The sequence below is a fragment of the Dinoponera quadriceps genome, unplaced genomic scaffold (assembly GCF_001313825.1).
Source record: "Dinoponera quadriceps isolate SergipeBrazil2010 unplaced genomic scaffold, ASM131382v1 scaffold1252, whole genome shotgun sequence".
Classification (NCBI taxonomy): Eukaryota; Metazoa; Arthropoda; class Insecta; order Hymenoptera; family Formicidae; genus Dinoponera; species Dinoponera quadriceps.
Genome location: NW_014555363.1, coordinates 1012166 through 1034827, shown reverse-complemented (window position 1 = coordinate 1034827; position 22662 = coordinate 1012166). Strand labels below are relative to the sequence as shown.

Genomic DNA, 22662 nt, shown 5'->3' with positions numbered 1-22662 from the left:
ATGATCGCGGCGTTTCTTTAAATTGCCCGTGGCATCGTGATCGCTCAAAGACGACGGCGCCGTTGTCGCGCGTATTCGCGCTCTTATGAAATGTAGCACAGAATTTGCAAGACAAACATAACCCACTTGGCTTCTGTGGGGACATTAACATAGCTGATCGGCGATATTTACTGACAATCTCAAACATCCCGCTGGAATAGCATTGATTATTAATTAGATACGCATGTTACGTACATGTATAATCCCGCAGCTTCCGGCACATGCATCGCTTTATATCAACTGTACGCGAGCTATCGATCGTGAGCGTGCGAGCGTTGCGCAATAAGAAAAGAAATTAACATCGCGATAAGTAAACGGGAATTGCCGTTTTTTTGTCATTTCCACGGAATCTAGAAATTACGAGGAAAATTTTCACAGCGGGAATTAAAATTATTTATTGAGGAAAAAAATAAAAAGACAGCGTGCCCGGTAGCGTGCGCGAAATATCTTTTCTACACCGAGAGGAAAAAATATCTAAAAAAATAACAAATATTTATCCAGTGGAAATAACTTTAGTGCTAATAACATATTTATTTAAATCTAAGTTCTTTTATTTAAATAGAACGAACAATTGCTTCCACAAATAGTTACAGAATAGTTACGAAAATGTATGTTTTCCCACTTGGATAAGAGCTCTTCTCAGTGTAAAAATATGTATATTAATATAAGTAAATATGTTATTAATACCCACTAAATAAATATTTTTTTTTCTATTCTTTAGATATTTTCCTCTCACACAGTATATATTTAGAAACACCAACGCGCCTCCGAAAGACAGGTTTCAGCATCAAGTTTCCTCTCCGTTTTTCACGGATGGATCGCGTGGAAAATCGCAACTAATACTTCTCATCAACTGTGCGCAATGCAATCGCGACGAACACACGGCTCATTATTCTCGCGTGAAAAATTCCACCGCAAGTAAATAACCGGTGCGTTATAGTAAACGCGCGCTCGTACACCACATAATTATCGGTTGATAATGAGGGACTGTTCGGCTTCCGATTGATTAGAATGGACAATGGAGCAGCGTGTGTGTCGCGCGAGTTTGTCCGCCGATGAGCGAAGCTCCCGTTTGATCTCGCCGTGCAAATCGCCAGCCGACCAACGGATGGACGGACGGACGGGGGAGGGAAATTTGCGACCAATTTCGATTTCACGATTAGAAAAATCGAGACAATTGTCCATTCGACGAGCGTTCGACTGATTGATTGTTTAACGACGACGTGATTTATCATGTTAGACTCGCGAAACGCTCGTTGGCAGAATAGTTGCGAGTAACGTTACGTAATATTTATTATACGAACGGCGGGAAGGGCGGGGGGAGGGAGCGAATAGCGCACCGTTCGTGTGTTTGCTGCGTGCGATGTTTAACGACTGGAAAATAATGGAAAAATAACTCAATTTCGCCGTTAGAAAATAACGCGCCGCTGGAAACGAGAAAAACGCGGAGAAAGGGAAAGAAAGAAGCTGGTCTAAACGATGAGCATCGAATAAACGCTCGGCTACGGAATAGTACACGGGATTGTATTACATTCTCCATGCGCGTCGCGCGCACGCGTGCTGTACAGCCGAAAGACACGGGCTTTTTCATGGAAAAATCCATAACACAAATCCACACGACAGCCGCAAACGGACCCTACAGCATGCCACGCTCAGTTTTTGCTCTCGATCTTTCGATCCGACAGCGAGAATACTCAAACGGTGACCGACATTACATGATGGATGCCACGAACAGAAATATTACTTTTATTCGGCCGGCTACCCGAATCTCTGCACACGTATCGAAGGTGGAGTCCTCGTACCCGCAAGCGCCGCTAATTGACGAGTCTTCTGTATTGCAGCATTCCTCGTCGTCCGAAATTCGCAATTTCGCAATAGAACATATTAAAAGGAACGCAAGCTTGCATTAAAGAAGCAATGAGACGAGTTCATAAAAATATCGCATTTTTCTAAAAATCATATCTTAAAGGTGAAGTCCGAATGTAAGAGAAAGAGAGATATACTAGATATTATTATATATCTTTGTAAAATATATCTTAAAATATTTATTTATAAGACTACAAAAAACATGATGAAAAGGAAGAGGTACAATATGCGCTATACGGGCTGAATGCAAAGTCTAATGTGAGTCACTAATGGTCCGCGCGGCAATCAACGTGTTAACGAAAAAAATATTTCATTATGCGTGTGATACCTATCATTTATTTGTACAAAGAGACGACATTAAAGACCATTATTTACGATAGTGCACTGTATTAGAGTCTATATAAGACAAAATTAACCATGTTAAGAAGATATTTTTAGAAAATGACGGCAGAAGATGGCAAAGAAACGCGCGCGCTACGACGAGCTCGTCGGAGTACGGCGGCTCGGGCGATCCGCGAAACTGCGTTTCCGCGCGGGATCCTTTCCGGAAAAAAGAGCTAATCGTTAAGGAAATTATGACAATTGAGTAAGCGTCCTCTAACGCGGACCTGATGACATTTAGCGCTGTGTGACATGGTGATCTCAGGGAAGGTGGTCTCTCTCTCTCTCTCTCGTTCCCAACGTCGTCGCAGACTGCGTTGTCTCTCTTCCCCCGTACGGGCGCTTCGGCGACACACATGCACACGCGTGTGTGCGTCCGCGGCTCCACGCTAAACGTGGATCCGTGTAAACCCCTCTGTCTGTCCCGCGCGCGGCTCTGTGTGTCCCATGTGCATCCTACCTCGTAACATGGTGGCCATCGAACCGTCGCGTTGGTGGTGTTGGTGATGCCTCCAGGGGTATATATACGACGAGCGCTGCGGGGCTTGATAAACACTTGCCCATCAGCGATTACCGCCGCAGCATGTACACGTCATTGGTAAGCGTTAATTAAGAGGAAAAACTCGGGAGGAGAGAGCGGGCTGGGGAGGGGCCAACGGGGGAAACCGGGGGCGCGTTAAGGAAGCCGGAAGGAAGCTCGGGCGCACCACAATCCGGTTGTCTCGGTTCCAAGCCGCCGTAGATAAACCCCGTAATCGCAGCCGGGTCGCTCGGTGTGAATTTCGCGTGTATTTCGCGCACAGGCGGTCCCTGTGCGCGTGTCCGGGCGCTCTGTGAGTTACGTTGTTGTAAGTGACACTTCTCGATTATTCGGTATATAGTATGCCGAGGGAGAGAGCGAGCGAGCGAGAGGAAGACAGAGATAGGGAGTATGTCGGTGGGTAGAGCGCGGGGCGGGAGCGAGGGTAAGTAGGGTGTCCCGGAGGATCCGCTCGGTAAGGATATCGATCGACGCCGTCGGGATACACCCAAAATTCGTCACCTTCGCGGAAAACGCCGGGTTGTTTTATCCGCGGGGTGTGCGTCCGGTAACGGCTGGTTGCGCGACTAATCGGCGGGTGCGTTTTCGCGCGGAGGACCGAGGACTGAGAAAGTAAAATAGCAATTATCAATCGTATAATTCTAACGTCGAAGTAACAATTACGCAGAAAATATCGTAGAGTCGCGATTTCGGAAAACGGTTTCCCTCCAGTGACGATATCCCTCATCGAGATAACGTTCGAGTTATCCCGGAGTTGAGTTAATCTCAGAGAAAGGAGGAGAGAAGGATACGAGACAATTCGAGTAACGACGGCTTGTCCCACGATCGATTTCGGGAGCACTTAATTTCGGAGACATTTTAGTTGGGGAGTCGGTTATACCACGGTTATTTAGGCCCGTATTAATAGTTGTTATTTGAAATGTGTCCCGCGTGAGATACTGAAATTTCAATCGACAGATTAACAGACACGAGTGTTTCGGTTGAATCGCAGTCACGAGCATAACGTCGTGTGTATTATCGTACATAGTCGTCATAATAAAAGTTGCTCTTTTTGCAATGAGTTTCGTAATGTAATCCGTATCTAATAGGAAAATGTATTCCTTAAGGATTACTAAGAAACGAATTCTCCCGTTGGACACCGAAAACGTTGCGAACTCGTCGAAAAAGAAAATATTGCAACTTTTTATTATGCCAACTGTACGAGAAACCTCACCGAGAAACTTCGATCTAACACCACCCTCGGATCCGTGTGTCTCGTGTGAAGCGAGCTTCAAGTCACGACTGTTAATTAACGCGAGTTTTAATGCCGAGACTTGAAGAGTTACGAAGCGTGACACCGTCCGAGTAAAGTTTTTTACGCGCGAATAATCGTCTCTATCTCGAAGCGTCGTGCGCTGCTCGTTAAACGCAACTGTTACCGAACGCCCCTCGTATCCCGTGACAGATATCCACACGAAGATCAAGATAGCGGAGATTCGTCTCCGTTGAAAATCTCGAAACAACTGCGGTAGTGCGTTCGTAACGTTTCCGGATGGTAAAAGTTTCTCATCGCGCTTTACGTTTCAACTCGCAGTATCGTTTCATTCGCGGAGCATCATCACTCTCGTTCCACGGACAAAGTGAAGTGAATGATTATCAATTCTATAATTCCAATATCAAAGTAATTATCATATTTCACTGTACATTCTTCTTTATATTAAACATCGCATAAATTCACAAATCTTTTTTAACTTCAGACATTATGAATTGAAATTCGCTGCTCTCAGCCATTAAAAAGTTCTCACTATCATCTTTCAAATTAGCCATTTTCAATCATTATCTTCACTCGCAAAGTATTGGTGATTAACTGTCATCCTCATTTCATCGTGCGCTTTAGATTCTCATTATCATTATTATAATTGTAATTTGTACTTTTATTATAAATTTCTCTTCCTTTCCTTCTTCTTTTCTTTCTCTCTTCTTTTTTCTGCTGCGATTCTCTGCAACTTATGTTTTATTTACCCTTTGTTGCTCGACTTATCCCACAGCGTAACAAATCAGATTCTATTCCACTCTATTCTACGTTAGATTGCTGCAAAAGGTTCGGCATTTTTCCGTCAAAATCTCGGAAGCTTGGCGATTAAAAAGACAACAGGAGGCTCTCGTGAGTTGTCTAAAGAAACACTGCGTCGATGTTCACTTGATTCGTAAACATTATCAATCCTTCGAAATTAAATGATTCTGTCCTCTTTATTTGACGAGCAAGACGAACCTATTGCACCGACCTAACACAATAATTACACGTGGCAAACAGTGCAGCATCGCGGGAATAACGCGAAATTGCGAGGAGGCGGCAGCGGCTCGGCTGAGAGAGCTCGGTTGATTCGAGGCGCGTCTGACCTGGTAACGCCGCGCCGGCACTACCGTGATCCCCTGTCGCGCGTCTGACTCGAAACGGTATCACTACTGCGGCGCGCAGTAGGTTACCGCCGACTCGCACGCGGCATGTCGCGCGGCACGCGCGTCGGTTTAACGATGCAAACGGGGCCTCGACGTTGGAATTACGGAATTGTAAACTCGAAAATGCGAACGATAATCTGATTTTAATTCGCGCACGAACCGCTCGAAAACTTCGCGTCTCGCCCGGAGAAGTGCTCGAAGCGCGCGCGACTCGTTTCTGATCGCTCATCCTTGCGCCGATGAATTAACGTCCCCACCGCGCCGTGAAAATCGCGTCTTAGAGACCCAACGGCTGAACAGCGGTAGCCATTAGCGCGTCCCGTATAAACACTTGTGCAACGACACGGACGTCGAACGAGGAAGCCGATGAAGAGGCTAATGTTCATCTAATGTTTATGCATCTACAAACTCAGCCGGTGGCGGGTTAACGAAGAGACCACGATACCTCTCCGCGCGTTGCGACGTAACCTCCGCTGGTTACGTCGGCTTGAATGTTTATCTTCTCTCTCTCTCTCTCCCTCTCTCTCTCTCTCTGTATATATCAATATTAAATTATATTCGCCGCGGGTGCATTCCTGTCCGCGCGCGGTCATCGTTTCAATCGAGATTCCATCGACGCGCGATAGACCGATCAATAATATATCTGACGGAATTAATCGTCGTATCTTCTCAATCTCCAAGGATACGATCGATAAGGATTACTTTTACTTTTAAGACCTCTGCACGGGTTTGAATTCCTCTCGCAGATTTATAATATCGACTTGGACGGGGGACGCGGCCGAGCGATTTTAATTGACCAACGGTAATACATAATAAAAAATTTTGTGTAATTAACGGTACACTGAAAATTTTGTGTTATTTTAATCAAGTGAATATATTAAAAGGTAATATACGTTAACAATATTAATATGCGAATATGTTAATTTAACATATATTTGCGTATTATTTAACATTTCCCATGTTAAAATGACAGAAAAATTTCAGTAGATCGTTATTTACGCACAATTTTTTACTGCGTAACTCCCTTCGCTCACATCGAGTCCGTCCTTGGGAGCGCCCCATTGAAGCGCCCACTCGCGAAACTCACAAAAGCCACAAAGTCTGACCGTCGAGATACGCATAGGACGGGAGCCACGGTGAAACAACGGGGAAAAAATCTCAGGTCAATACGAATAATCGTGACAGTAAATCTGCCACCGCAACGCGCCTCCGCGCCGATGATAAATCGGTAATAAATATTTTTCACGATTCCACGACGACTATTAAACGAATAATGATCTCATCGCTCTTTACGATTTTACAAGCGTAATTAATTTCACCGCGAGGAAAATACCGCAGTTCGCGTAATTCACGCTAACGCGATTAATGAAGTCTTAGATTTTTCTTTTTTTCTCTCTCTCTCTCTCTCTCTTTCTTCCTCTCTCTTTTTTTTCTCTTTCTCTTGCGGCAATTAATATTAAATATTAAACGCACGTGCTCCGTGTCGAAACTCGACTGAGAGATTTCGTATGCTGCGGAATATTTTTAATTCTCTTCCTATTAGCATTCGTCCCTTCTTCACCTTTCCGTCTGTTCCACCGCAAAGTCAGTCGCAGCGGCGAATGTATAAGAAATAGCATTTTCTTTTTCGTCGTTACTATTATATATATATATATATTTTTCTTCGGCAAAAGCCTGAGCAATGCGCTTATCTTAATTTCATTATCATATTAATATCACACACGTGCGCGCATATCTTTTATTCTTTGCACTTTCTCTCTCTCTCTCTCTCTCTCTCTGTCCTTTCTTATTTGCTCCTTTTGTATTCCTTCTGCTCGTATTTCTTTGTATTTCCTTCCTTTGTGTTTCTCTCTTCTTTGTGTACGCATCTATTATTTTACACTACGTTGTCACACTACTGCTTGGTTGCTTTGTACACCTCGGGTGTAGTCTAGTAGCAGCATTCATTGCTGTCGCCTCGCCTTTTGTGCGCTATCTCAACTCTGTGATACTCCATAATACATGTACCGGTATTTTACGCATGCATCAAAGTATAATGGAAACAGAAGTAGAGATAGAGATAGAGAAATAGGAATTTCGAGCTGACGAATAATCGCGTGTCGTCGCGATTTAGTGACCTGCAAATCAAGGCTCACCGATATCCGATTCGGCCCGATACGTTATCAAACATAATCTAACTCGATCTACGCTCGCTCTTGGTAAAGTCAAACCCGAGTCCGTAGGCCCATTCTGTAACTTTTAACGACAGCGTCGTTGTCGTTACGTGGTCGTTGCGCAGGTAGAACATATGGTTAAAAAGTTGGGTGGAAAAGTTGCGTATCGACAATGTCGTTACAAGTTACAACATTGTCGTTAAAAGTTACAAAATAGGGCTACTGGCCTGGGTCATATCGATGAGAAACTGCTCCAGGCTATACTCAGGCTTTACCAAAGCGGATATAGGTCAGGCTAGATCATATTTCAGGATAAATTTGCGCCAATAATCAGATTATATTGAAATCTACATACCGTGAAAGTTTCAACGAATTCTTAAAAAGCTCATTTTATGCCACAACTGTCTCAAACTAATAGCATCGTTTGCTCACGACCCGCTCAGGTAGCCTTGCTCACGCTGGCGGTGTGCGCCCTAGCGGCCCCCGCCGAGGACGTGATACCGATCGTCAGCCAAAGCCAGGAGGGCCCGAACCCGGACGGCTCGTACAAGTGGAACTACGAGACTGGCAACGGTATCAAGGCCGAGGAGGAGGGCCACGTGGAGGACGCCGGCAGCGAGAACGAGGCGATGTCCGCACAGGGCGCCTTCAGCTACCCGAGCGACGACGGCCAGGCGATCTCGCTGACGTACGTAGCCGACAAGAACGGTTTCCAGCCGGTGGGTGCGCACCTGCCCACTACGCCGGAAATCCCGCCGCTCATACAGAAGGCTCTCGAGTGGAACGCGGCGCACCCGTCCAAGGATGACGAGAACCAGGTGTAAGGACCGGCGCCGCCGTCCACCCATGTGATCTCACGACCTCACGTAATTATTCACGCCACAATGGAAGACGATCCACGGTACATACCGATCGAACCGGATAACGATGATGACGATGATGAGTGTTGCCGCCGACCGCGAAAGTCCTCGCCCCGCCCAAACGAACGACCGAACACGGACTGCTCTGGTTCAAATTGTGTTGTAAATATTTATTGTACGCCTATACGATATGCTCTACATATACACATATATATATATATATATATATACGTTGCATATATATTCTATTTTATTAAATATCGTATCCGTGTGTCGATATATATACGCATGAGATATATATATACAGAGCGCGCACATACACACTGATACACATGTACCACGATCGACCGTGTGATTGACTCGTCGTCAGGATATATGTCACGGTGCATTGAGAATAAATGTTGCATCCCAGGGGAGACGTCGCTGCTCTATTAATACGCCCGAGTCCCACGACGGGAGAGCGCGAGATCCTCAGCCGGAGGAGATCCTCCTGTTCGGCGTTCCGGGAAGGATGCGAGTGAGATAGATAGATAGATAGATAGAGAGGGAGACGTTGCGTTCGGTAATGTCACACTCGCGTCATCGTTCCGCGAATGAAGAATTCATTAGCGTTTCCGAGACGAGAGGTCGTGTCTGACGAAATAATTTCGCATTCATCGATCTTAGATTGAGGAGGAGACGCGTTCTTCGATCGTCCGTCCGTTCGCTTTTATCGTCGAGTCAATTGTTTCTGACACGGTGACACGACGGTCAAGCACATCGGCGAAACAGACGGACTCGTTGATACGGTTGAGATGTCGGCCGAGTCGCGATTACGTCGCATTGATTTACCGTAGAAAGTCGCGACGCAACTATTACGGTAAGATATTACATCGATGTAAACACGGCTGGCCGGCCGACAACGAGCGCGTCTTTATTACGACGGACCTTGCCCGCTATCATTAATCAATCACGCGCAGTGAGCAAAGACGTTTCTTACGTAACGCGCGTCAGATGGGGACCGGGGCCGACTTTTCATTACGATCGTTCCGTTGCAACGGACGACGTGTTTCGACGTTTCTATGCAGGGCTTATTTGCCTAACCGCCTTCGCTGTAATAACTGTTCCGCGTATTTATGGCGCTCGCGAACTATCGGGTCTAATCGGCGGCTATTACGATGATTGAATTCGGCCGAGGTAAGACCGTTGCAGCGGTATCGATCAGAGCTGCTGTGTAAGCGAGTCCAACACAACCAATATTCCGACGGTTCGGGTGTGCTGACGCGAACCCTGTCCTTCGGTGTTTCTTTATTAACCCTAGTTAGCCACATTTATTTTCGAGTCTTTAATTAGTCGCGCTCCGGCTCGTGTGACCGTTCCGCTTTGGCGCCTTTGTCATTTTCATTCTAATTAATATTTTTAAGCTTGTAATGTGGGAATTGGAAATACAGAGTCTGAATAAGTTGTTTATTGTATCGGGTCAATATAAAATAATTTGAATTTAAACTAAACTTCTGAATACGCGGGAAATGTGAAAACTAGAAAACCGAAAAACGTTCGGCATTTCTCTGAACTGGAATATGATGAGCTACACTGAGAATAAAAAGTTGTAGAATCACTGGAATTTGATTTAAGTGAACAATATTTTTCCAAGCACTCCGTTTAAGCAATATTTATTTAATCCAAATGAAATAATCATTACAATATTCCTTAACAAATATTTACTTAAATGTGACACTTTTTTCTTTCAATGTATCAATATAAAATGTTCATATGGACATACGTATTCAGCGTATTCGCCCGCACCGCTATATTTTTTTTCCTTTTCTGATTATAATCATGAAAAAATTCGTGTTTTATTAGCCGTATGTTGTTAGATAGTCCACATTCGCTACTTATCTGATTTTTTGCGACAAAAAGCTGAATTTGTGAAAAAAATTGAGAACAATGACTGTATACCGTTAAAAATGGTCGATTCACAATTGTTTTCGTTTTGATCGGCGATTTTTAAATCAACTGTTTTTTTTATTTTATTGTATTTCACTTCATATCACATTTTTAAATATATTATATTTTCCTTTCCTCTCTCTCTCTCTCAAAATTGATATTTTCGGTTAAAAGATAAATAATATATGAATTCATGCGTGTGTTGACTTATGAAAAATAGCCGGTAAAAAAAAATACAGCAGTGTTGGCCAATGCTTGAGCCAACAAGTGCGTTAATAAGGATATTGCCGTTCAAATCACTTTTTTAATCGCGCCGCAACAGTCGAGGAGAGATATGAAAATGTTTCGTCAAAGCCGTCGCTCGTAAGATTCAAGTCGGCCGTAACGGCTTTTCTTTCCACGTGACTCTTTTCACACCGGCTGTCTCACGTCGATCGTTGACGGTGATCGAAACTCAGACAAAGACACCCGCTGTCTCGCGGAGGACGTTGCCGGACGATCGAATCGCCAAAGCCGTCGCACCTCGGTGACAGGTTCTGACACCGAGGTAGATACGAATCAACGCCGACGCGTTTTCTTCTCTCTTTCATCTCGTCTTGATTCCNCCCGTCTAATAACCGAGTCGGACAATTTCTCCACGTGCGGAGATTCATTGTGTGTGAACGCAGGCGCGACGCACGATCCCGACGCGGAATTAAAACGGTTCACCGTGACTCTGTGGTAATCGCGGGTAACCTTTGACACGACGTCTCCTTCGCGGGTCGCTCGTCTATTCGCCCGGGACTTTCTAAAAGGTCGTCTATTCAATTCGACACGTTGACGTTGACGTCCGATAGTCACGAGGGTGTGGTGGCGGTGATGGTGGTGGTGGTGCTGCCGGTGGTGGCGGCGATGGTGATGGTAATGCCGGCGTTATGGAGGAACCGGAACCGATTATACGCCTCGCGGCATTCTCGTTGAACTTTCACCGCGGGCGGGTGCGACATTCGTCATGTATATCGCCGTTTAGCACGTGAATCGTGTACTCAATTTGTTACAGCGCGCGCGCGCTCGTCACGTAACCGTTAACTTACATAAATCTTCCTAGCTTGTAAGTTTCGCGGTCGAATCTTACAAAATGTATCCCCGCAGGATCGACATTGTACACACGAGACCCCGTTGCCAAAAGAACGGCTTCTTTTTCTCTTTCTTTCTCTTTCCCTCTCTCTTTCAACCGACGTCGACGAATTTGTCAGTGACTTTAAGCTCATTGGCGAATTCGAATTCCTCATTCGTGACTTGTCAAATCTTCTTTCACATAATTTTCTATTCTTTATTTTTTTGTGCCACTTTTCGGTTGACGTTGAACGTCGAGATATTGATATCGTTGGTATCCAAGCGAGATGCGAAGAAAAAACTATCGCGGAAACGCGCAAGCCTTGTGGAAAATGTCCTCTCGAAACTAAAATCCGCATTAAATCAACCGAAAAACGAGATTAGTCATTTATCGGTGCTCCTTAATATGTTTGTTTCGCTTAATTGCGTAATTCGGCAGAAACCCAATTACCAAATTATTATTAATGACGTTCAATAGCGCGTCCATACGTTCACATTCATATAATCCTGCTGTTCTTACTTAACGTACGCTTTAATATTTGTGGTTAGAGAAAGCGCGAGCCTTTCGAGGTATCCCACATATTGTATTTATTACACAAAACGAATATCGCTCTCTCTTTCTCTTTCTCTCTCTCTCTCTCTCTCTCTCTTTCTCTCTCTCTTTCCTCTCTCTCTCTCTCTGCCTGGCAGCGCTATTGCGCCACTATATTTCACAAACGTTACAACAATTTCGCGTTTGACAAAATATTAATCTGAATATGCATCGCAGGATGCGCGTATCGGCGATACACATCGGCGGGTGATATCGCCGGTGACTCATAACGTTTATTAATAGTTCCATAAATTCGATTATCCGGCCTCGATTAATTCTATCTATCGCAGTCTTATTTGCGCTCGCGATTCAACAAATACCGATTATGATCGTGCCGTCGAATCGAAATTACTGCCGCAATCAAGAAACATGATTCGCGGAATTTATAACCGAATTATGAAGCGGCCGCTTGGTATTAATTATCAAATTAAACGCGGCGGTGCACGAGCACAACACACACGTATACGCATACACGCAAGTGCGTGAGCAAACACACATGCACGCACCTTCGTAAACAATTTAGCACAATAATCGGCGTACACCGAATATTCCCGTAGACGAGAGCAATCCCTGCTTATTTACGCGTTCGTTCACTTTGACGACTGTAATTGTCTCGAGTGATAAAAGAAGGAGCTTCTTTCCTCTGAAGAAGAAAACGCGAAATGAAGGAGCCGCTGCTGAATTAAAAAGCAGAGAAAGAGAAGAGCAAAAAGAATCGACTAATCTGTACGTCCGCGTAACTCGGGTGAATAATATCAACGTCAGTTGCCGTTATTGTTGTCAATCAATATAATATTGATACAAAATGTATATTTCATTAAATTACACTCGCTTAAAATTTAAATCAAACAAAAATTATTCGATATATCTACTCAATGGATTTCTTGCTTATGAAAGATATCACTTAAAACAAAAAAACTATTTATTTTATTATATTATTTATTATATATATATTCAGATACATAATATATTTTTTTTATTAAATTTATTTTTGAGTTTTGATGTAAAGTAAAAAATTTTAATATTTTTGGCAAGATTTCTCAGGGGGCTATTATTGGGAAGACTAATCTTAGTGTTAAAGCCTTAAATTATAAGCCTTAAACAAAGGCATCATGATTGATCTCCATGAAGTATACTGCACCCTTAGCTTAATTGTCGCATTCCTCGGACCGTCGTCCTCTCCGGTTCTGAGTAGACGGTATAGTTGACAATGCGGCAGCGAGAACTTTCGCTATCACTCGCTTACGCAACGATTTGTCTGTCGCTTCCGTGGCAGTGACCATTTCTAACCCCGACTTTTCTATTACTGTGTAACCACGAGCCCACACCCAACGAGTTTGACGAGTTTGTCATTCTTATGTCAAGCAATTTCGCTCTAGGAATAACTCTCTCTCAAATTTTCTAAGAAAGTAAGAGCGAGGTAAGCGGTAGCGCACGTCGCAAGATGGCAAACAACCGCTTTAATTGCTTAGCTGTCCAAAAAGCGGCTGCGTCGTCGACAGCCAGCTATTTATCTTCAATAGCGTTCAGGGAGACTTTTTTATCGCGTTAAACAGCAAATGGCGCAATTCTAAAACGGAATCGTTCAGAGCTACATCGGAACGCTTATGCGATATCGAGGTGAACGCGATACTACAATATTTTACAAGGATATAATTAATAATGATTATTCTCAAGGATATAATTATTAATGATTATTTCCAAGGATATAATTAATGACGATTATTCCTTAATGGTTTCATAACGCGCATGAAATAAATTGGAATCCATATTAACGAATCCACGTGAAAAAGCGCGCCACTCATCTTCGCTCCAACGTTCCGATATCGCATCCGCCGCATTTCCCATCATGATTATCTCGATCAGCCCTCTCCCTGTCCCGCGTATCGCACACTCGATCATCGGCCGAACACAAGTACGTCACGCTCACGGGGATTATTCGGATATTAAACCACACCACAACCTTCTTTTACCTTCGGTACACCGAAATTTTATACAAACTCTTTTTACATGAGATATCAAGGCAAACGTAGACGCGATACGAGACGTGAACGTGAAAACGTCCGACGTGTCCGCGTGATAAGGCGCGTCGCTGGCTTGGTTACACTCTGTTTCTCTCCTCCTTGTAGGGATGGGCTGCTATCCAGTCGAGGGCGCGCTGGATGACAGGCGGAATTTCCGGCGGGGGCGGCGGGGTCGGCAGATGAGCGCCTTGGAACGTGGCGCCGTTCTCGTCGGCCAACCATCCGATATTAATCTTCTGGCCGTCGGGCGCGGTCCACGCCGCTGAGCCGCGCACCTCCTCGGCCTCCTTGTCCTTCTGACCGGGGTTCTTCTGTACGCCCTGCTCCTCAAAGGTGATCCCGTTGGCGCTCTCCCACCGCGTAAAGTAGCTGCCGTCCGGGCTGATATCCTGCTCCTGCCTGATGATGGCTATCGGCTCGTTCGCCGCCGATATTACCGCCGCCAGGCTCAGCAAGATAATTGCGCGCGGATTCATCCTGAACGGGATCGGAGATAGATTAGGGATACTCGTCTAACGCTCTCGGCTGCCGGTCGCACGCCCTGCGTGTGTGTGCACGTGATGTACGACCGTGCGCCGCGGTTAAAGTTCACGACGCCGCGCAGCTCGAGAATCACTTTCGGGTGCGCCTCGTATCGGGCAATTAGGCAAAATTATGCCAGCGATTTGCGGCATGAAAAATACAGCGTTGTAATTTTATATGAAGATAAAACTTGCTCTTACGTGAAGAAATTCTATATAATTCTAATAAAAATATCATATTTTCGTGTTATTCGAGAATAATTTTCAAGATTAATTTTATGAGTTGAGAGAAGAAAATAATGATTAGAAAGAACGATAATTTCAAACTAACGAATTGTATCAGTTAATTAAGTACTTAATATTTTTCTTCTAAATTCATAAAAATTATTCTTGGATAATATGATATTTTTATTAGAATTATATAGAATTTCTTCACGTAAGAGCAAGTTTTATCGTCATTTAGGATTGTATATTCTTGTTTATATGTGAAAATATGAGTCTTGAAGTGATACTATTTTTCTGCGTGGCCAGATCTAAATCCGTGTCACAATAGTCGTTGCTTAACGTTTGTTTATACTCAGACTTGCATTTAGATTCGAATACCTCACGTATATCGTATGGTTCAATTAAAAAATGGTAATTTTTTTTAATTAAAACATTTTTATACTTTTTGTATAGATTCATAAAACGCGTGACATTATAATTGTAAATATGCGATTCACCGAACTGAAAAACACATCTGTAAACACAAGTTTAAATATTTCACAGTTGAGACAAGTTTCAATTAACGACTATTAACTCGACGACTATCATCTCGCGACGTGATGAGATTTTCTCTCGTTTGATGTATCAAAAGAAGCGATTGTTCTTCCACGAAAGTTACAGCCACAATTCGAATTTGAGAAATCAAATTCGTTAAGTAAGAATTACGCTCGAAACAATATCGGGCTTTGCGACACTCTCTCTCTCTCTCTCTCTCTCGGACGATTATCGAAAGGAGACTGCGGTTGCGAGAACGCACTTTTTCGACTCGATCGGCAGGTGGATTCCGAATCCTCTCGCTACTTCTGCTTCGTTTGCCAGATATTGCGTGCACGGGACTACTGACGAGCGTTTATCCATCGCATCCTCCTTTTATAGATAGCAATGCTCTGTACTATCGTCGGCATATTGCTTCAAATGCCACACTCGCTGATACCGGTTCGAACTTTATTACAGACCGATGCACACTACAAAGGAACTCTTTCTTGAAAACTTTCGCTGGAAAAAGGGGCCACGAGTCGCAAATATTCCGCGCGCCACCGCGCTCTTGACGTTTTCTCTCCCTCTCTCTCTCTCTCTTTATTCATAATTCACACCGCCCACGTCCGATGTAGTGATTATTTATCCAAGTTGTAATATCTAATATTATTTGAGATGAAATATCGATATGACGGCATTTCCCTCTTTCTCTTTCTCTCTCGCGCGCGATTAAGCTATACCAGGAGATGTTCGGGTTCTCCTGAAATTTCAGCCGAGGTCTCCCGGGCGAGCGAAAATTTTGACACACCCGTCCATATTATTTGCGCGCTCGCGCGTGTTTCTACAAAGATACATAAACGAATGCAAAGTTCAAACACGTTGCAAATACACGCGGTGCCTTAACCTTTGAGATGCGCCTTGTGTACTCGCTCACTTTTTCCTTGAGATTCCTCTCGCGATCGATGTGCATCGCACTTAAGTGATTTTTTCTTGTTAACGCCCGACATCGCGCGGCCGTATGACGTACGAGATAGGTCGTTAGGAAGATTATAACCAACGCGAGTCTTCGCAAATCCTCCTGCGCACTCGCTACGATTTTTGCATCGCGTCCAGCTTTTCGTAACCATTTATATCCCTCCAAGCCGCGGAGCTTTTATCACGGTGTGTTAATTGGTGTATCATCATTCTTTTTAATTACGCACAATTAAATGTGAAGGAGTGAAATTTTCACACGAACCATAGAACCATAGAAACTAGCGCTAGCGAATAAAGCCAAGAATAAGGGCGTGATAGGAAAGGCGAAGTATCGACCCAAAAGTCGATCGCGGAAAATTAACTATATTAAGAAAAATCATAGTTACACGGAAAAAAGGTGTTTGGTTGAATTTACCAGAGAGTGGACGAATCAAATGCGTTTTAGTTGAAAGAAATTGTTGGTTATGAGAATCAAATTTGGGTCATAAGAACCAGAAATTCTGCTTTTTTGAGCTAAAACACGTGTGGTCCGTTCATTGTTAAATTATCAGATCCGACCAAATTCATTTTTTCAGTGTAGTAACACTTATTAAAAACATGATTCTCCTGACTATAATATTCTTTTATTATGATGATTATAATTACAAATATTTTTCTCTCAGTATATTAGTGTCAAGCGAACACGTTAACGTGTGTAACGCTCATTTCTATTAATCGTATCAAAGCTTAGCTGACGGGCAATTACTAAGTATATGATGAAGAAAAATAATTTGAAATATGCATGTATCTTTCGTCTCACTGGCGCTCTATTAGCTGTGCGACTAATTTTTTTAGACGCACTTAATTATACCTTAAGTGAAACTTAACCAGACGCGATAATACATTGAAAAAGAAATTTGGTTGAATTTATCTAAAGATGAACAAATCAAACGCGTTTCGGTTTAAAGAAACAGAATTTCTGGTTCTTATCGACCAAAATCAGTTCTTCAGGGCAGAAATTCTGTTTCCACCAAAATACCATTCATTGTCAGATAAATTTGACCAAATTTTTCCCCATATACCATAGTATCTGTTATAGCGACTGTCATGGGGTTCTAACATACTAATACTCGATCGGAAGGACGGCGATTTGATTTCACAAGAACAACGTACAAAAAGAGATGACCGTGGGAAATCGCTTCATCATACTTTTGCTCGAACATTAATCCACCGATCAAGCTTCCGAGGAAAACACATCTCCGGAGCTATCGCGGCTTCCGTCACAATCAGGATGATTCATGCGACGACGGGCATTAAGAACACTGTAATCAGGATATTCGACGAGTCCGACTCTAACGTCGACGGCTTCACGCGGCATTTCTCGTCGGACGCAAGCCAGCGACCACTCGATGCTTTCGTCGCTCATTCAGCCGCGAAAAAACACGTAGACTCTTCCGACGAGAGTAACTTCGTGACACTGTTATGTAGGAGGGAATTAAGCCGTGTTTATACACAGCGCATTCTATTTCAGCGGGTTTCTCCCGCATCGCTTACGCAATACCGTTCCATTACGCGTCGTTGAATTATCTTGTCAGTCTCGCGGCGAAGTACGCTCGATACTCGTGACAGGACACGCGTCCGTCGCGGAGATGTTTCGTGAAAGGATCCGTCACACGTCGTGGAAGTCGAAATCGGCGACTATGGGCGCCGCACGACACCCTTTGCAACGTAATACCGTACCGTCGTCGTGCGAGTCATCAGCTGCTTTCTTCTTTCCCTTTCCTGTTTAACATACATTGTGTTAGAACGGACTCGAAGTCCGTCGAGTGACTGACTCTCGCGCGCAAAGCGCAAAGAGGTATTTCGATGAAACGTTCACTCCGAAAGAGGAGGAGGAGAAAGGGGAGGAGGACGGGTAGATTAAAAATCTACCGCTACGTGAGGCAAAATTGCATAATGACGGTGCGAAGAAGTCGAAGATGCACCCGCGGTTTGTAACCTTTTCGCGAGAGGCGAGAGAGCGCCGCGGAGAGCCTCGCATTTTTACGGCGTAAACGCGCACGTCCCCGCGCCGTTACTTAGCATTCGCTTTGCGATGCTTGCGTCGTTTCGCGTTTACGGGCAATGCGCATGTAAAGCGAAAACCTCTTCCTCGTCGGCCCTCTCTCTCTCTCTCTACTTCTCTGTCTCCCCGTCGTAAAATTATTCGCGTGCACGCTGCTTGAGCGGGAACTCGATATCTAAATAACAGACTCGGAAATGCGCATCCCCGACTCGCGAGACGCGCGGGACGATCTCGTGAAAAATAAAGAGGCCGGAATGGGGCTCGATCAAAAGTGCAGCTTACGAGCTACTCTGAGTAGCGCTCGTGTCATTCTTCCGAGCTCCTCGCAGACTTCATAAGTCGGCCCGCAATGGCAAAGAGCGAATCCACAAAATAGCACCTCGAATGAAACGGAGTATAAATAACGTCTCTCCGTGTTGTGTGTGTGTATGTGTGTGTGACGCTGTATAACAAGAAACGGAGCCTGAGCAGGATGAAAATCGATTATTTTGCGCGCTCTACCTCGACGAGTATCGAAAAGTGACACGTGAGATTCGCGAGAGAATAACTCGCTCATCGTCTGTTCGAGTCTCTCAGTCGCGAGAGAGGGTGAAAGTCCATTTTCTCTAGATTTTTCCTCGTGTCTTTTCTTCTTGAATAGATTTGGAAGCGTTGCGATCGAATTATCGGCTCCCCCCGGCAAATTGGGCTCTTTTCTTTAAATATACAGCCAATTCCATCATCGACGTAATTAATCGCGTCGCACGCAATCGTAGCGAGCGACGCGAGAGCAGGGAGAGGAGCGGGAAGGGGGTTGAGTGGATCGATCGCGCGTACCGATGAGTCGTGCAACGAGAGATTTCCAACTTGGGCAAAACGCTTTTATTTATATACAAAAATCACAAGTTAAGTATACATATTATGTACTATTAACGGTCGACGCGCGCGCGTATGAGCGACACGCGCGTGTCGTTCTCGTTTTCCTTTCTCGCGTGCGAGGCGGCGCGCGCGTGCATCTGCGTGCACGCGGCATCCCTCCGTCGTGAGACCGCTGAGAACAGTGCGCTTTATTTTTTCATTTTCCATCTATAGGTAAGGATAAAGTTGAGAAAATCTCAGGAGTACATAAGAGCTTATTATATACCGGTGTCTCATGCCTTGTCGATTCGTGTGTGTTACGTGTGTTTGTAGATCCTAGATTAATATACCACACTATATTTATTTTTATGTTTGCGTCGAAAGCTCGGGGTCGGGTTGTTGTCCATGGCAAGCTGGCTCGGAATCAGGTCACGTTTGAGGTAAAGTTGGGCTGATTAACCTGCAACAGAAGCGAGAGTAGCGGAAGCGTGACGACGGTGTCTGAAATATTTAACGGACGCGCAAACCCCTCCCTTTCCCCCGGTCGTCGCCGGTAACGTAGTTACAGGTGGATAGATAGACGCTTTATTATGTTTCGCGCGCGCGGAAACTCGCAGGAGCACGGTGGAATCGAAGCGCGCGTTACCAAACCGGATACGCGCGAGCAGAGAGAAGCGCAACGGAAAGCAAAACAAGAGGGTTAAACGCGGAATTTGAGGGAGAATCCTAGAGACAAGGACGAAATCGAGGATAAAGCGCGAAATGATTGCGCGGGGCACGAAGGGGCGGTTCGTTGGGAAATTAGAGTCGACGGGGACGACCATTGTCCGCGGAAGCGCGGATCGCCTTAAATCTCGGCGCGTCCACTTTGAAAAGCGAAGCGGATTGTGCCGCCGGTCGTGTTCAGATGGCGCGTTCCGCCGCGGACGTGTTTCCGAATAGGACTATTATCGGCGAAATATGGAGTCTTCCGGCGTCGGCGGCGCGTATCTCCATACCGGGCTAGGTAACCAGGTTTCACTCCGTAAAAGCGGTTAACATGCGCCGAAATTGTTTTCGTTCCCCGTGCGCGGTCGCCACAAAGATATTTTCGGTTCACCGGTGCGCCCGGAATCGGGCCAATTTCAATTTCGAGTCCAGACCAAAGTGAATTAAACGACGCCACAGCGAGTCTCGTGAGCCACCGCCGGCCGAGCTGCGATTGAGTAAACTGATTTGTCTCTCGCCCCCTCCCCGTCCCCCTTCCTTCCCCATCTACACCAGGAACAGCAGTGGCACAACGACCTCCCCCCTCCCTCCCCCTCCTCTCCTTGTTTGTCCGACACACAGGGAAGGACGAGGCGTCGCTTAACACACAGGGAAATTTAAATGGCTGCTTGATCAGAACGGATTACGAGCGGCGATCAGGATCCGTTCGGCGTAAATCAATTTCCGCGGCGAGACCTCCTCCGATTTTTATCGCCAGTTTGTCCGCGGGAATCGCGTGTTTCTCCCCCGGTCGTTTAATTCACTTACGCGCCGGACGGGCCGTATGTATACGCGAAGAATCGTGCGGCCGAATTTCAGCTCGTGTCCGTGACGACGACGACGACTTTGACAACGACGCGGACGACAACAGTAACAAAAACGGCGCATTTGAATCGTCCGCTCCAGATACCGGCGCTTCTTTCAATTACGAAATTAATCAAGCCTCCCTCGTTGGAGCACAAAGAAACTTCAGCCGCGGCGGTAGCGTCGCGCTGCCGAGCATGAGTGATATCCCTCGGGCGAGAGGCGGTGGAAATGCGTTGTTTCAAACACCGCGTGCCTTTTGAAGTCGCACGCTTAATTATTAATCTAACCTAATTGTATTCCCCCGGACCTCGCGATAAATCCTGCAGGTTGACCTCCGGGGCGAGTGTTTCGCGATACATTGCCCCGCGTCACCAGCGAGACTCGAAAATTCGCATTCACGCGGTCGGACGGGCTTTGTTCTCTCGGCAGATTTCACAATCGGCGGCGAGAAATCGCTTCGCTTATTTGCCGGTCGTCGGAAGCGCGAGCGTTTCAGAAATCAACAAGATCGCGAATCCGCGAAAGCTGTTTCTCGCGCGTTGCTTTTTCAAAGAGCCCGTCGATGCATCCGAAGTTCGCAACCGAACGCTCGAGCTCACAGGGCTCGGGGGGTCTTCATTATTTAATTGGAACGAAGCGAAAATCTCACCTCTCACTCCCCCTGGCCTCTGTCCGCCGTCGTCCTCCTCGGGGTGAGCGGCGTTCCATTCGAGCGCCCTTTGGATCTCCGGCGGGATGGGCGGCGCCGTGGGAATGTGAGAGCCCTGCACCTGGAAACCGTTCTCGTCCGCTACGTACGAGATGCTGACCTGTTGGCCGTCCGGCGCCGTGTACGAGTCCGAGCCCTGCGAGACTACCGGCGTCTCGTTGTCCACTTGTTTCGGTTGGCCCGATTCCTGATGGCTGATCCCGTTGCTCGTTTCGAAGCTACGGAGGAGATCACATGGTAACCGCGATATTCAAGCAGCGGAAACGCGTCCGCGAGCGATCTTGGCTGTCTCTTTGGGCCGGCTCTTCCCTCTTGCTGTTCGTTCCGTTCTAAATTTTCGACGCCGCTCGCTATCTCCGGGAATTCACCGTCGGCGATTCGAGCTCGCTCGCGCAAAAATGCACGAGAGAGGTTTTCGTATTTTTTTGTGGGTATGCGCAAAAAATATGTGTAAAATACAATTTTACATATGTATAAAAATTTGCGACCATATACAGGGTACAGAGACGCGCGTATACTTTCGAATATTGCTTCATTATTTCTAACGGTATATTATTTACAACGGTAATAATATATCAACGTTCACAATGAATGATTCTTCCATTAATATTCCGAAATATCAATATTGGTAGGTATTATCTTCAAGAACCGGTAAAGAAAAGTTTTGTATTAGCATTTTCAACCCGCTTATCACGATATATTTTCTCTCATCGTTGTTATCCTCCGAAAGCTATATTTCAAATGCCAATTTTTTGCGGATATATGTTTACTAAGACTTTTTTACTCATTTGTCAATGTATAATTTGTCCTATAAGTTTGTCAGTAAAGTTTAGATACATCTCCCTGATTAGTCATATGTACGGTGTCCCAATGTAACCTCGCGACCTCTTTGCCGAGAGGTTCTACGAACAATTTGGAATTAATTTTTCCTCGGCCGAAACTTCGAGGCATCAGTAGTTTACGAGACGCAAGGGACCGAAAAAGCGAGACTTTTCGCAAACGTAACTTCGAACGATCAGATGAACAACAAAATGATTTTCGTCGATCAAATTCAAGTGGACTTCACACGAGCAGAAGTTTATTACAGGCCTTAAGTACAAGGATACGTTACGTTGAAAATTGAAAAGTCGCCGTGAATAACGACCCCTCTCGACATTTTCGATGCGGAGGATTAACGAGGAGTGTATATTAGCAGAAGTGGATAAATGGAAGGATGCAAACGTGCGCGAATGCGAGGGATCATCGTCGCGATTCCACTATTAGACTTTCACTTCGACTTTTACGTGTATCGACTTTTACGTGTATCGAGAAGGAATCACCGCTGATTTGAACGGAGAACATGTTTCCTCTGTCGCTTTGTACACA

The 22662-nt window shown here is 45.2% G+C and overlaps 3 protein-coding genes across 3 annotated transcripts in view; 1 reads left to right on the top strand and 2 right to left on the bottom strand.

Moving 5' to 3' along the window:
* The first annotated feature begins 2748 nt into the window (after positions 1 to 2748).
* On the top strand, positions 2749 to 8517 carry LOC106744035 (endocuticle structural glycoprotein SgAbd-4-like). Its single transcript, XM_014618434.1, has 2 exons — positions 2749 to 2884; positions 7863 to 8517. The coding sequence occupies exons 1-2, from the start codon at positions 2870 to 2872 to the stop codon at positions 8241 to 8243; spliced, it is 396 nt and encodes a 131-aa protein (XP_014473920.1). The 5' UTR covers positions 2749 to 2869; the 3' UTR covers positions 8244 to 8517.
* A 4376-nt stretch (positions 8518 to 12893) lies between these two features.
* On the bottom strand, positions 12894 to 15530 carry LOC106743980 (endocuticle structural glycoprotein SgAbd-8-like). The gene is made up of 2 exons (XM_014618342.1): positions 15459 to 15530; positions 12894 to 14393 (listed from the first exon to the last, which is right to left on the bottom strand). Exon 2 carries the CDS (start codon positions 14390 to 14392, stop codon positions 13994 to 13996), a length of 399 nt encoding a protein of 132 aa, XP_014473828.1. The 5' UTR covers position 14393; positions 15459 to 15530; the 3' UTR covers positions 12894 to 13993.
* A 3505-nt stretch (positions 15531 to 19035) lies between these two features.
* LOC106743986 (endocuticle structural glycoprotein SgAbd-1-like) overlaps positions 19036 to 22662 on the bottom strand; it is a 12780-nt gene continuing 9153 nt past the window's right edge. Inside the window, exons 3-4 of the mRNA XM_014618354.1 lie at positions 21238 to 21515; positions 19036 to 19494 (exon numbers count right to left, since the gene is read on the bottom strand). Coding sequence (XP_014473840.1) covers positions 19490 to 19494; positions 21238 to 21515 — 283 coding nt within the window. The 3' untranslated portion in view covers positions 19036 to 19489. The remainder of the gene's footprint in view (positions 19495 to 21237; positions 21516 to 22662) is intronic.

Bases quoted from the DNA above. Each gene is read 5' to 3' on its own strand.
- LOC106743980 (XM_014618342.1), bottom strand. From the start codon at position 14,392: ATGAATCCGCGCGCAATTATCTTGCTGAGCCTGGCGGCGGTAATATCG.